Below are 15,782 nucleotides of genomic sequence, written 5' to 3'. Positions count from 1 at the left end.
GTGCTGGAATCTTGGTGCCCTGCTCAATGAACACTTCCCTCGGCGCTAAGGCTTTGCCATCCGTCCCCAACTCCCAGATCCAAGCTGCCTCTCTGAGTTGATTTCCTCAATGTCTGTAATCGGCAAGTACAATCATCACAGTCACTTGGCACCTCAGATGGGCCAGACAAGGTGATAAGCGCGCTGCATGCACTGTGTTCATCAGCCTCTGTCAACACACAATGGTACTAATTCCCACTTCACAGGAACCTGAGCTCAGAAAAGCTAAAACTAGGCAATTTGCCCGCGTTCACCCAACTAGTAAGTCTATATTATGAGCCACTTAGAGACATGCCACACTAAACCAGTTCAGATCTAAAATTTGAGCATTTCACAGAATTTTGCAACCAGAAATGATCATTATCTACTTATCTATAGAGCAGATAAATACAAAAGCAGTGTTTTTCGGTTTTGTAATGTACTCGACGTGGTTTAGTTTAAAATCAAAATTCTTTTGCATGTGCCTCATACACACATGCATCCTGGAGAGCGACCCCCAGGGATACCAGAGGCCGACAGAGGCCTCAGACGAATGTGCCACGTCACTACCCAGTGCCCAGAACAGACCAAGAACCTCTGTGGGGAAAGGTTCTTGGAACAATTTCCTCTGTACTGCAGAAACTATGAGATTTATTTCTCTGATGTTTTAAAAGTCGACACCAAATTAATTTTAATTAGTTTCGATTTAATTTTCTCCTCTACCCCAGATAATAAATATGTTCAGTTATCCACGTGACTTCCTTATGTGTGTTTGCTCTGAAGCACTCCGAGAACAATGAAAGGAAACGCTTCTCGTAGATGTCAGCAAAACATTACTTTAAAAAAATCGTCCATGTCAAACATATACTCCTCCACAATCCCTCGATCCCCATCCATGTGCTAGGGTCTTTAGAAGAGGCGATTCGGGTGCCTGTCCCTCGCGTTTACGCCTCGGAGGCGTCGGCTTACGCGACCGTCCGGGGCTGGAGGCGCACGCGCTCGCATCCTGTGCTCCCAGCTGGCAGAAGCCCCGTGAAGTCGGAGCCGCTCCGTGCATCCTCAGGGCATACGCAACGCAACGGCTGAAAAAGGCATCTGAGCCGTGAGACACTGTGCAGCAGAGAGCATGAGGAGAGCCCGCACGAGGCGCCGTTCCCGCAGGAGCCTCCATCACAGCCCTCGCCGCGGCCCGGGCTGGCTTATGCCATCGCCGTCCTGATGACGAATGTCCCATCTTCTCTCAGGAGGCGTGCAACGCCCTCCGCCAGCCTCCTTAGCTCACGAGATGTGGGCCCTAACTCGAGAAGTTCAGCAACACTAACGGCAAAGCCTTCCAAAGCCATCGGATTTCACTGAGACCAAACTGTCCCTTGGGTCGCCTAGTCCTAAGCATCAGAGCTAACGTTCCATCTCATCTCCTTTCCTCTGGCCAGCAGGATCTGCCCGGGCCCCAGCTCCATCCAGCTCCGAGACAGCCCTGACCTGAGTCTCTCAGGGCGCCCATGGCGTTTCATAGGGAGCCACCATTTTACCCACTCTGCCTCCATGTCGCACAAACGGTAATGAAAGGGACTTCCATTCCAGAGAAAACAAAATTGCATTCTATCTATGATATATTAATTCAAGTCTTATATGCGAAACTCCTATTTCTGCATGATTAAGCCAAGAAAATTAAACAATTTGATCTCAACACACAACTGCTGAAACAGCCAACACCAACCTAAGATAAGCTCTCCAACCGTTTGGGTGAGGAGAGCAAGAACTCTGGTTCGCTGTTACCTGCACAGGTGCAGTAAAACCTGTGACCGGGACGGGGCGGGCATCTGACTTCTCACATTATTTGAAACCCAAATTTTGCCTCTGAACCTTTTCTAAGAAACAAAAAACAGAGTGTCCCACACTTATTTTGGGTTTTATCAGAAACAAATACAATATAAATTAACAATAAAACCCATAAAAGGTGTATACCCCCTAAACAGATGCAATCCTGTCAGAATTACTTTAAAATACTTATTTTAATATTTCAGTTAAATGTTTAGTTTAAGTGTTAATAATCAGGTAATTGAGGCCAAAGGGTGTGTATATGGACAGGTTCGTGAAGCTGTGGTTCATTTTTCCATATTATTCTCTCAATAATATGGTCCGGGCGATCTCTGTTGAAATGACAAGTCAGAGAGTTACCTGTCACTTGGTCATCTCCCCTGTGCCTTCTCTACAACAATCATACAGCGAGGTCACCTGCCTCACGAGACTGGCTTCGATAGCAGAATAATCACCTTGGTGCCTGAAGTCCCACCTTGCACCCAACCGCCTCTCTCAGGGGGCTTCCACCGTGTGCAGGGCCAATGACAGGGTCCCCTCCTCAGAGGCTCCATGAGGCCCCAGGGTCTAGAATAAATGTGGAAGAAGGCAGCAAGGGCACCCGCTCATCTAGTCCCCTCTCCTCCTGCGACATCATTCACAGCACAACATGCCCACCAGGAAGAAAGGTGCCCCGGGGAAGAACCCACCCTGATTGCCAGCAGCAGACACCTCCAGTTAAGTTAGGGACCTGACGACAAACTGCCGTCAAAATGACAGCGGTAGAGGACCCTTGGGAGTTGACTGATAATTGACAGCTTTACTCAGACAAGGAAACAGAGGTTCGGGGTGTTGCTCTTCGACCCCCACCACTCTCAGGGTCAGGGTGCCCTCGGCCAGCACCCTTTCCACCGCCACGTCTGCTTCACTGATTAATCGGAGACCAGCATCCAAGCGTTTAGAAAAAAATTCAACAGTAATCGCCACGTTCATGCCCTGACTTTCATTTTTTTTAATTTCCCTGAACACAGTTTTTAAAGTTAAACCACTTCATCGAGGGATGTGCTGCGTGGGGCCCACACTATCCCCACGATTTAAATGCAGGAATATTTTAAATCGCCTTTAGTTATCCACCTTCTCATGAGCCCCTCCGCTGCACCCCTCACGCTTTTTCTCTGTGGTTACACAAGTGTCAGCCCCAGAGGTGCCCTGTTCTACCACAGCACAGAAAAGGAAAGTTACAGCACAGCACTCCTTAAAAAGCCATGTCACTAACTAGTCTCCCAGATAAAATGGCCTGAAGCCTCATTTGCCATCTCACCAGTAATTTGTCATTCCAAAAGCTACACCGAGAAACTCAAGAGACTTTGCCTTTTCCCCTCACAGAGTAGAAATAAATTTCCTTTCTTGGTTATGTTTTCAAAAAAACAAAAATGAGGAAGAATGTTGGGACGGTGTCATTTGTTTGGGAAGGTGGCAGCATGTGCCCCCTCCCTTGCATAGCCCTGGAGGACGTGCGCTGTGCCCCTTGCTGAGCCCTGGCCCTGCGCTCACACCCGCCTGCTCCTGGAGCGCCACCTCGGGTGACAACACAGATGTGCCGAAAAGCACTGGGACAACCAATAAAGGCCTTTTCTGCACACTGGACATCAGCATTGTAAAATGACCCCAAAGAACCAGGTTCTACTTCCTGTTCCTTCCACGTCCCAATTCACATCCCGCAGATTAGGATTCTGAGATGACAGAAGCCAGGTGCAGATGGGCCTTTGGGGTTCCCTCTGCTGCTTCTGCAGGGCATGGCCCCCCAATGATTTATCAGACCACGTGGGTTTCAGGTGGAAGGAGGCGCAGGGCCCGGGCAGTTAATCACTAAGAGGCAGCACCACACCACGGTACCAACCGAACTACAAAACATTGCTGAGAATAACTGAATATTGCCCAAGAAAATGCAACGACAGATCGCGTTCAAATTAAATGTCATGTTCAATACATCGACATTGTGAAAATGTCCATTTTCTCTGAATTAATATAGAGAATTAAAGTAGCACTCATCTTTCCACCATTCTGAACTGCCTTATGCCAAGAACCTTTAACCCACACGCCCACGAGTAAAGACGCCCGTGCCGTATCTGTGGGAGACCCCGCGTGCTTGTGTCCTGCCTTTGCCCGAAGCTCCACGCCCAGGCTGGCTGCGATGCCCAGGGAGTGTGGTTCGGCTGTGGGTACCCCACCCTCATCAACGACAGGATTTTACTCAGATGCCCATCTCTAGAGAGCCCCAATTTTTCTGCCAAAAAAGAAAAAATGCCGCATTTCATCAGATAAAATATGGGACTCCTACCAAAGTAAAGGAGCAATGCTTGCTTCCCAAGGTCTTCGGAGTGTGTTGGGGGATGGGCACTCTCTTAAACCGCATGGAAGGCTCTTCCGCCCGGGATACTCGCATCCCACTCCTCGTAAGGAAACATCCGGCGTGGTCCATGGGCCACCTGTGTGGGCCTTACATGCTCGTGAAAAATGCAGGTTCCTGAACCTCACCCCGATCTTTTGATTCCAAATCTCTGTGGGCGGGTCACAGGCATGCACACCAACCGCTGCTTCAGAGGGCACTTAATGAACAGCTACAGATGAAAGGATGATGAAGATGAGGGAATGTGAGAACGGAACGTCCTTGTCCTCGTGTGTTCTTCTTGGACTCTTTGTCCTCTGAGACCGAGGTCAAGGTCAATTAAAAGAAAGTTGGAGTACCTCTATTAATATCAGATGAAATAGATGTTAAGATGAGGTACATCGTGGATTTAAATAGGATTTCTATGCTTTAATAAAAGGTTCAATTCACTACGTAGATTTAAAAAATTCTAAATTTGTAGATACATGCATCCAATAAAATTGCCTTGTGCGTATAACTCTTGAAATCTGCCAGAAATATAGGGAGAAACTGACAAACCCATCAACATAATAACAAATTTTCATACTCTTCAGTCACTGTCGACAGACTGAGCAGACGGAAAGCTAATTAAAATCTAGAAAATTTTAACAGCACAACTAACAAGCTTCAAATGTCGGACACCTATAAAACCCTGTACCCAATAAAATCTACACATGCATCTCAAGCATGTATGGAACGATTGTAAAAATTTACCTCTTAGAAGGCTAAAAGGAAAGTTTTCAATAAAATTCCAAGAATCGGTGTCATACAGACCACATTCTCTGACCACGTTCAAGTGAAATTAGAAGTGAACGATTAAAAGACAAAAACATCGGCATATGGAGAGTAAAATAAACGGCGCCGATGATGGAGACTTTGTTCATCGCTCTTGCGACCAAAACAAAGTTGTGACAGAAACAGAGCAAAGGGCAAGCGAAGTCACCTGGGGCCTAGATGTACGAGCCCTACAACTAGGGAGGGAGACATCGCCCCGCGACGGGAGGAGGCAGGAGGGGCCGAGGCCACCCGGTCCAGGGCCGCAGTGGGGCAGAGGCGGGGGCAGAAGCGGGGGGCAGCGGCGGCCACAGGCGCCTCTTCCAGGGGCCGAGGCCGTGAGCAGACTTGCTCGGGGACGGACCTGCTCCCCCCGAGCACCAGCGCGGGGTCCGCCGCGAGGGGGGCCCCAGGGACTTACGGGGGGCCACCAAGGGGTCGGAGTGAGGGCCGGAGGCGAGGCTCCCTCCCGGACGGACGCGCCGGCGGTGCCCACTGCTCCTCTGCTGAGTCCTCCCCGCTCCCCGTGTGGGGACCCAGCGCCGCCACAGCTGACACGTCGACAAACTGGACAACGGAGGTGACTCCGCCCAGAGGAGTCCCTGAAACCCCACCTCCCCCAGCTCATAGCCCCACCCCAGCCACGTCCAGGCGTGTCCTCTGCAAGTCAGGTGCCCAGTGCTGAGCAGCGCCAAGACTCACACTGGTGGCAGCTGGCCTCGGTTTCTGGTGTGATTACTTGAGGCGACTATAAGTGCAGCATCAGTGGCTTGTTTGCTGCATCTTAATGAAAGGCCCAGAGGGGCACAGGCTGGGGCTAAGTTTGGTCTGCAGCTAAACCTCTCTCAGGACTGTGCCACTGGACGCCTACTACACAAAGCCACACTAATAAGACCGGGAGACTTAGGAGCTTTGCTTAGGACATAGAAACAGACACAGAAAGGCAGCCAAAGTGGGAAGACAAAGAAACAGAAACCATAAGACAGAACAGAACTAAGATCCACAACTAATGGAGTCAAGTATTCTAATAGATGCAGAGTTCAAAACACTAGGTAGAAAGATGCTCGAAGAACTTAGGGGAAGAGTAGATGAATTCAGTGAGAACTTTAACAAAGTGATAAAAAAAACATAAAAATGGAAATGGAAATTATAAAAAGGAACCAGTCAGAAATGAAGAACACATCAGCTGAGATGAAGAGTACATTAGAGGGAAGAAACAGAGTGGACAAAGAAGAGGATCGAACCACCGATAGAGAGGATGGGGAAGCCAAGGACACGCAATCTGAATGGCAAGAAAAGAAGCCAAGACTATGACAGTAATTCAATGAGCCTATGGGACAAAATGAAATGTAAAAATATCCATGTCACTGGGGTACCTGAAGGAAAACAAGACATTGAAGAGCTATTTGAAGAAATAATGATGGAAAACGTCACAAACTTGGTAAAGGAAATAGACATACAAGCCCAGGAAGCTCAGAGTCCCAAGAAAGATGAACCCAAAGAGGCCCACACCAAGACACATCATAATTAAAATGCCAAAGGTTAAATATTAAGAGAGAATCTTAAAAGTAGCAAGAGAAAAGCAGTTACCTACAAGCGAGCCCCCATAAGACATGCAGGATAGAAGGGCTTGGCACAAATATTTGATGTGATAAAAACCCAGGATCTACAGCCAAGAATACTTTATCCAGCAAAGCTATCATTTAGAGTCGGAGGACAGATAAAAGAACTTCTCAGATAAAAATAAGCTAAGGGAATTTATCAACACCAAACCAGTATTTGGAGGGACTTCTTTAAAAGGAAAAAACATGTATCAAAAACGGGAATAAAGAATGGTAATAACTACATTCCTATCAACAAGTACCTCAAATGGAAAAGAATTAAGTGCTCCAACCAAAAGATAGAGTGGCTGAAAGGAAAAGAAAACAAGACCCCTACATATGCTGCCTACAAGAGACTCACTTTAGATGAAAACACTCACAGTCTAAAAGGAAAGGGATGGAAAAAGATACTGCCATAACGGACCTAGAGGGTATTGTGCTGAATGAAATAAGTCAGATAGAGAAAGACACATATCACATGATTTCACATACATGTGGAATCTAAAGAATAAAATAAATAACAACAAAAGCGGAAATAAACTCACAGATACAGAGAATATTTTGAGGGCTACTAGATGGGAGGGGGGTTGAAAGGACGGCAAAAAAAAGGGCAAAGGGACTAAGAGGTATAAATGGATAGTTGCAGAATAGGCAGGAGATGGAGAGCGTAGCCTGGGGAAGGTGGTTAATAATGTCATAACAACCATGTAAGGGGAAAGAGGGATATTGGATGTAGTGGAGTGACCGCTTTGCAAATTATGTAGATCTCTGATCACTAAGCTGTACAACTGAAACTAGGATATTATTGTATGCCAACGATAATTTTTTTTAAAACTCATTGACTTGTACCATGTAAATACGAGCAACTACTTATCTTTTAAATTTCAATAAAGCTGGAGAAAAAGAAAGCAATAAAAAAAATCAATATACAAATTTTAATACAGGACTCTAAATAAATCATGGGTCAAAGAAGAAATAATAATAGAAATTAAGAATACTGAGGATAGAGTAATAACTTAAATTTGCCTTTCAAAAATCATTGGGTACAGTCGAAAAAGTATAAAGAAGCAAATCTGTAGCTTTAAATATTGAGACTAGAAAAAAAGAAGGACTGAAAATAATTGAGCTGAGCATCCAATGAAATTGGAAAAAGCATCCCGAGAGTAAATTAAGAAAACAAAAACAAAAATAAAAAACAACAACAACACACTAGAACAAACAACAAAGAGGAGAAACTAATGAGATAGAAAGTAAATAATGCCACAATCAGTTCTTTGAAGTAATAATGAAATGAATTTTCTCCTGGTGGGGCTGATTCAGCAAAAAAACACGGGATGCACAAATAACAGTAGAAATAAAAAGAATACACAAGTTGGATCTTTCTAAAGTGCCCAGAGCAAATCAGAGACGCAGCCCAGTCAGGCAACGACTTGGGCTGATGAGAAATTCCTTTCTCCAGGACCCACAATAGTGCAATTCCATGCTTAACAAATCGTCGGCAAGGACAGGATGCTGGTGGCACTGATGCCTGTGGGCTGGACCACCAGGCTGGCCTCCTGTCATGGGCTGGATGTGCGAGAAGCAGAGCAGAGCCACGTGAAGCACACGTCAGCGCCGGAGATGACAGCAGCCACCACTCTCTTTAATGGAGAAGCTACTTCCTTCCAGTGGACTTTCCATTTATTCTGGGAGAAAAAAAAAAAAAAAAAAAGCTCCAAAGGGAAAACAAAGACAAGTCAATCCATTTCTAAATGTGCCCTGAAGCCTGGCTCCTAGTAAGAGAACGGGGAGGAGTCCTGTCCTGCATCCTCCCACCCTGTCCATGGCAACAAGCATTTCAAAAATCATAACATGTGTCAAAGACTCACTTCCTGGGCAATGACTGGAAGTACTTGGTGGTGAGAGCTCAGACTTCTCTCCTTATAACGTGCTTTATTCTGCCCAGTGATACGAACATTGGAAAAGTCTGCACAGTTAAACATAGGCAAAAAAATCCACAGCCCTGCCTCGAGCAGGAGAAACAAGTCGGGGAGCCAGACTGAAATGGCCTGGCACTTGGCATTGACTTCCGACTTAACTCCTTGGCACTGTTTCACTTTGTAAGATGAAAAGAGGGTGGATGAGGTTCAAGTGCGCATTTTGCGACGTTCACATCGAGACAGCCATTCCCGCAAAGTGAAGGCACGGCTTCCCCATCTGCCAGTCAGGCCCAGCGAAATGAAACAAAATGGCACACCGGCCAGAGGATATCAATACTAAGAGTACAAACATTCAACGGGATTTCCTGCAGGTCCTAAAGTGCGAGCGATCTGGGTATCACGTTGCCTGGACTCGTTCCCAGGGCTTAGAGCACTACGTGGAGGAGCGGGGACTAATTTACAATCAAAGGCCCTGGATCCGATCCCAGCTTGGCTACGTATCGGTCTGGGACGCTGGCAGGTCCTTTCACAGCTCTTGCCTCAGGTACCTCTTCTATAAATCCAGGACAAAAATATCTCCCCAACGACGGTGCGAAGACTAAATGGAACAGCCGTACGGAGACATTCTGGCACCTGGTCTGTGCCTCCACCTTGAAAACTTTCCCTTTCTCATGATGAATAGGTTGGACTTCAAGTTTATGAAAACACATTGGGTACACAATGTTAGCCAAAGCTAGAACTCCAGTCCCTTTAATCACGCTGACAGAATATGAAAGAACAAAAATGAATTGGATCATATTCTAAACCAAAGAGCCATGCAGCACTGAAAGAGAGAGAGAGAGAGAGAGAGAGAGAGAGAGAGAGAGAGAGAGAGAGTGTGTGTGAGTTGTTCGGGACAGCTGCAGCTCCGGAAAATATGGGAGATTCCCTCTTAAGAATCAAAACAGTAAAAACAAACAAACCTGAAGAAGCAGACAACTTGAGATTTAAAGAGATTCTCCCCAAGATACTTCAAAAACTTGCCGGTTCCCTTAAGAAGCATATTCTGAGCATTGTTCTGCTTTTCCTTGAAGACTTTCCTCGTTGTTCTGAGCACAGTGAGCAGCCATCCAGCCATGACACTGATGTAAAGGCTTAATCCAACCCCCGGTTTTACAGATGAGAAAGCTGAGCCCAGAGAGATTGACCGACACAAGCCACCCAGCTCTCTAGGGGCACAGTGCCAGGACCCTGGTCTCCCGACCTCCCACCTTCCACACTCCCTTTTAGAAGCCACAGAACTTCAAAAGACCACCCCTCCCTCCTTGGAATAACCCCCAGAGCCCCAGTGTGTGATTCCAAAGTATCTGTCTGAGCACTAACTTACAGATTCTTTAAGTCTCCTTTCTCTGACGCCCACAGATCATGTTCGTTCATGGAAACCCCACTTGAATGTGTGTGCATGTTGCTTTTAAGGCTCAGTTTATTCTTTGAGGCGTACGTGTCTTCAAAACTCAGGTGCCTCCTCTCCAAGCGGGGTCTTCTGGCTTGCCTGGGAAGTAAGCACTAGGCAGCTGTGCTGAATGGACTAGAAGCAGCCACCTAACCATGCTACTCAAGGGCAGTCTCAGTGGTAATTCCCACTCCTACCCAAGGTCACGCCCTATCCATCTCAGCTGTGAAATCCCCAGCAAGGAGACCACCACCGTTAATAAAGCAGCCCCCAGCAACGCCCACAGATTTCACAGAAATTAACGCGCCCCATACGCACGGGCACACTGCTTGGCTGGGCAGCCATGGGCTTTTATCTCCAGAACACTTAGCAGAGGACCACGCACAGTACGCTAACAGACCCACACATGGCATTACAGACCACGCACGACCTCCGAGATCTACAGTCCTGGCCTCAGAGGGATGAAGTCACCAGACCAAGGAATGCCCCTCACAGGGGCAAAAGAGGCACCACTAACCGGATCTGCTATTTTCCACATTAGTTGAGAAGAGGCTTTAAAAATGTTTATAGCAATAAATAAAATAAAGACAAAATTTTTTTTCTTTCCCAGTTTGCCTAAGCACATTCAATCATCTTTTTAAATATTAAATCGATCTATGATTAGAGACCAAGTTCAGCTGGCTGGGGGCTGTCTCCATGCTTGGAACTCAGGAGGATGAACGTGCAAACTGCGGACAAGGGTGAGGAGCCACTTAAGCCCCCCAATGCACTGCCTGCCCAAACACACTCAAGGAGATGGGGGCCGGCCCCAGGAGCCCCAGCAGCCGCCTCCGTCAGCGGAGGGTCCGCTCGCTAAGGACGCTCGGTCTCTCCTCACGCCTTCCTGTTATTTATCAGGGGAGGGAAGTATTCACACGCCCAAAGCCTCAGCTTTCCCAACTCCTCTCCGATGTTGCTCTTTGCTCCAAAGCAGTTTTACTAATACCATTTCCCAGAAGGGCCTCGACCTTTGTCCCCTGTCATTTCGGATAATCACCTGGCAACTGGAGAAAGCGGCGCTGCCCTCAGACGTCGGTCTGTCCCTTCCTTTGCCCTCTGGAGCCAACTGGCACCTGCTCAGTGTCGCTCACTCCGGACACTGCAGGTCTCTACGGGCAGTGGACCCCCAGTTCCAACGTCTCGGAGATACTGGACGTCGCACAGACGCCCGGATCCCCGAGGCGTGGGCGCAGCGTCTCAGAACTTGACTTCGCTCACAGTTCGCGTTCGCACCCGCACCCGAAACCTAAGCCTCTCTCTCTCCCTCTCTCTCTCTCCATCCAGCCGCAGAAGGGACCCGGCGGAAGCGGTGGCCCCGGCGTTCGCGCCCGGCGGGCCCCCCGAGGCCGCCTGCGGGGCGCGGGCGTGCGGGCGGCGCGCTTACCTCGCTCACGATGGTGGAGTGGGCCTGGGCGTAGCGCCAGGCGCCCGCGCACGGCACGAGCGGCGCCGAGCGGTTGGGGAAGGCGGCGAGCGGGTCGGCGCAGCTGAGCCCCGCGGCGGCGGCGGCGGCCGTGGCGGGGGCCGGGGCCGTGGCGGTGGCGGGGGCGGGGGCCGGGGCCGGGGCCGTGGCGTTGGCCGCCTCCAGCAGGAAGCGCTGGCAGCGGCCGTGGCCGTGGCGCTCGGGCGCCGTGCGGTTCCACTCCTCCTCCGCGCTCCAGCCGCAGCGCTCGGCCAGCGCGGCGGCGCCCGGCCCGCGGCACCAGTAGCGGTCGGGCCGGCTGCCCAGGAAGACCACGGCGACGAAGAGGAAGGCGAAGGTGACGCCGGTCAGGCAGAGCAGCAGGAACACGCGCCGCTGGAAGCGCCCGAACTCGCCGGCGCGCTGCAGCGCCTCGTCGAAGGACGGCATGGTGCGCGCCGGCCGCCCGGCCCCCGAGTGGCCCGCCGCGCGCGCCGGCCGCCGGCTGCGCCGCGCCGCCCGCCCCCCCCGCGCCCGCCGCACGCCCCCGGGCGCCGCGCCAGCGCCCGCCGGCCCTGCGGCCCCCGGGCCCTCGCGCCCGCAGCGCCCGCCTCCCGCCCGCCGGCGCCCGCGGCAGCCCGGCGTGGGAGCGGGCGCGGCGCGCCGGGCACCCGGCCCGCGACCGCGAGCGACGGGCGCAGCCTCCGGCCTGGCGCGGAGCTGCGTTCGGTCCCGGCCGGCGGCGGCTCCAGGAAAACCAGGCTCCGGGCTCACCCGGCCGCTCCGGGCTCCTCCGACACCGCCTCTCGGCCGTCGCGCGCCCCGGCTCCCCGCCTGTGCCCGGGAGGCGCGCCCCCACCCGCACCCCTTCCCGGAGCGGAGGCCGCCCCGAGCACCTGGGACAGGCAGCCAGCTCCTGCGACAGTGGCCCGGCCACATCTCGGAGACTGTCCGCCGTTCTCGAAGGGGCAGCGGGGCAGCCCACACAGATTACGCGTCTCCCCCAGAGGCCTCAGGTTCAAAGTGAGAAGGGCCCCCAGGCCCACGCAGGTTGGCTTAGCCAGGGCCTTCGGACCTACTCTCTGTGCCCAAATCGCCAGGACATGGTGCAGTCGGTCGGTCTGAACGGTCGCTTTCGACTCCTTTCCTGGCTCCCAAAGACCCGCAGAGCTGCTGCTGTACCTGAGGGCAGCTTGCCTGAGGGCAGCTGGGCTGCCTGGCGTTCAGGTCGCCGCCACCCCTGACCTGCAGCCTCGGGCCGCGCTGACGACTGACCTGACCGGCTGCGACCGTGCTCGCCCTGCCTTGGGCGAGGGCCTCCTACCTCGGCAGGTGTCCTCTGAGAATTTCTCCAGGTCTTCGTCCCAGACCCCCAGCCCCATCCTCAAAACAGCCTTGCTGTATCCTTAGCTCCCCTTTCCTCAAAGCCTGAGAGGCCGACAGAGCCCAGACTTAGCTTTTCTCCTTCCAAAGCCAGGACTCCGGGCTGCCCAGCTCGGAGCCGGCTTCGTCCGCCCAGCAGCGTGTGAGGTTGGACAGCGACGCCAGCCCCGTGTCCTCGACTGGCAGCTGAGGCTAATACTCTCCCGGGGTCACGGTGAGCACCGAATGAATTAACACGCATCAAGTGCCAGGAAGTGTCCGCTGCACGGCCGCCCTTGTCCTTAGCTGTTACCGCCGATCTCACCTGCGGCGAGTTGACACCGTTGACTGTTCGGAGATGCCCCAAAGACGGAACACCTGGGGGTGTGCGGCCACGCGGGAGGGCTGGCGGCGGGATAGTTTTATTGTCCTCTCAATCCTTCCTCTCAGCTACCAAAGCCACGGGCTCGCCTGGTTAGCTACGACTCTGCGTGTACGTGTCTCACGCTCCAGGATCTAGTCCATATTTTTAATGGGCCCCAGGACCCCGGATCCGGCCTGCCCTCCTCCCACCCAGCTCCGCCTCCTGCGCTCCCTTTTGGTGTAGCCACCGCCAGACCCCAGACTCAGAATCTAGTATCACCTCAACGCCCCTCACTTCCTAGGCCTTCACTCCATGTCGCCTGGCTCCGCCCCCTTGCCATTCAGCCCCTCCCCCAACATACAAACGCAGGCAAACGTGTCCCCAGCTTCCTCCTCCACTTTAACTGTCTCCAAAGTCCTCACCACCATCTAACACACCCGTGTCATTTCTTGTCTTACTGTGCATTTTTACTTATTTACGTATCTTATCTGCGTCCTTCCAGTAGAATATGTTTCCTGAGGGCAGGCAGTTCTATCTGTTTTGCTCAGTTCTGTACTTTTACCACCTAGAACAGTGCCTGGTTCACGGTATTTGCAGAATAAATGGATGCTGCTTGACACCCTCTCACCCCAGATACACACACGTGTCACCTCCTCTCTCCTCTCCTCACCTACCTTCGTCCCGCCCCACAGTGCCCCTGACATTCCTCACCGTCTTCCTGTCCGGTGGTCCAGCCTGCACTCCTCACCGGCTTCCCACAGTGCAGCTGGGAGGTGCCGCCTTCAATGGCTTGCCTTGCTTTCCAAATCAAATCTTCGTGGCTCACCCGCCCTTTCAAAATGCTAACCCACGTTCCTCATCAAGTTGCCCCCTCGTGTGACAGTTAAACGGAACTACTTGCTCATTCTCAAATCCTTCCTGAACTTTCCTAAATCTTTGCCTGTACACACAAAGTCCTCTCTCTCCCATTTCACCCTCCTGCTCCTCCCTGTCCACTGTCCGTGGAGCCCCCGACCCCCCCTTCTCGAAGCCTGCCCCATCGCACTGCCTCCCTTCCAAGTAATGCCATCGTCACCTCTGCTCCTAACATATCTAAGAACCTTCTTATGGAATGTCATTACATTTTGCTTTGTGTCATAGTCATCAGTGCATTTTAATTTTAACTACTTTTTATCTTTCTTAAGTCGTCTGAGCACAGAAAAGCAGATGTGAGCCGTTGCTAAGGTCATGGACTCTGGAGCTAGGTCTACGGGGTTCAAATCCCCTTCCGCTCCTTAACGTGAGTGTGACCTTGGGCAGGTTATTTAGTCTTTTTCTGTAAAATTGAGTAATAATGGAACAGACCTTCTCATTTGTAATGCAAGTCACTTAGAACAGCACTTGAAACATATAAGAGTCAGCTATTAATAAAAACATTAAAAAACCACCCACCCCCAGAATCAGCAAATGTTGTGTTATTACGTCTGTGTCAGACATCGTGTTATAAGGAACTCATGCTCATAGACACAGTTGAAGTTTTTCATATGCCTTTAGATGCTATCCCCCGTCCCCTCTCTTCCTCTCAAGGAAGCCACCAGACACTTTCTTCAGAAGCCAACTGGGCAGGAAATCCTGGGGTCCCAGCTCCCAGAGAGTGGTCAAGGGAGAATGGGCTTCGGGTGGGTATAACCCTTGGCCCAGTGGCGGGTGGAGCAGGCAGAGGAAGCCCGATGGAACCCCCCAAAGAACAGCATCTCTCTTGCCCAGATGTAGATCTCACAAGTTATCATTCATTTTGTCCACGTTTTAATCCTTTTAATACATAAGAATCACACACAAAATATGTACAGTGCTTGAGATGCTTTGAACTTTGCATGACTGTACCAAACTACAAATTTTTCTACCACTTCTTTTTTTCCCTCCTCAGTATATTTTTGAGACCTATTAGCCTTGATAAATGTCAATCTAGCTTATTTACTCTGCTTCATATGGTGCTATTGAATGGCCATACTACAATTTCTCCATTCTTCCATGGAGAATATCTGTAATATTTTCCTCTGAAACAGAAACTTTCCTTTAGGGAAGTCCAAATTATAATCAACTAGAAGACAGGGAATCAGAGAAAGATATTGCGAGTATTACCCAATCTAAATCAATCTTAGGGTCCAGTGTAAGGCCACAAAGTAAGAATGAGAGTCTTTCCAGCATTCTTACCATCCAATATGGTAGCCATCACCACATATGGCTGCCTAAATTTAAATTAATATTAAGTAAAATGAAAAATTGTGTTTCTCACGAGCTGTGGTTCAAGTACTCAGTAGCCACATGGGCTAGTGGTCACACACCACACTGTGCAGACACGGAGAGCCTCCATCAGCAACAGGAAGTCCTGTTGGACGGGGCACTTAGGCAAGATGAGCAAGCAGTGTTTGTCGAATGTTTGTAAGAATCGGTTGGGCTATAACCTTTAACCTTTGTAAAACACAGTAACTTTAGCTCTCCTTGAAAGGGTATTTGTTCGGGATTTTTCATTTAAAATTTTATATAGTTGGTATTTTTTATTGCATTTAGGAGTGGATATACCAGCTATTAGCATGTATTCACCAGATATTAAGTTTTCAACATATATCATAAAGACATTACACTGTTTGTAAAACACAAAAA

General features: G+C 50.3%; 1 protein-coding gene across 1 annotated transcript in view; it reads right to left on the bottom strand.

The window, feature by feature from the left end:
• Positions 1–11,874, bottom strand: part of SLC22A3 (solute carrier family 22 member 3) — an 81,003-nt gene extending 69,129 nt beyond the window's left edge. Inside the window, exon 1 of the mRNA XM_016152741.2 lies at positions 11,396–11,874. Coding sequence (XP_016008227.2) covers positions 11,396–11,863 — 468 coding nt within the window. The 5' untranslated portion in view covers positions 11,864–11,874. The remainder of the gene's footprint in view (positions 1–11,395) is intronic.
• Positions 11,875–15,782: the final 3,908 nt, after the last annotated feature.

The sequence above is a fragment of the Rousettus aegyptiacus genome, unplaced genomic scaffold, assembly GCF_014176215.1.
Source record: "Rousettus aegyptiacus isolate mRouAeg1 unplaced genomic scaffold, mRouAeg1.p scaffold_m13_p_1, whole genome shotgun sequence".
NCBI lineage: Eukaryota > Metazoa > Chordata > Mammalia > Chiroptera > Pteropodidae > Rousettus > Rousettus aegyptiacus.
This window is presented reverse-complemented; position numbering and strand designations above follow the sequence as displayed.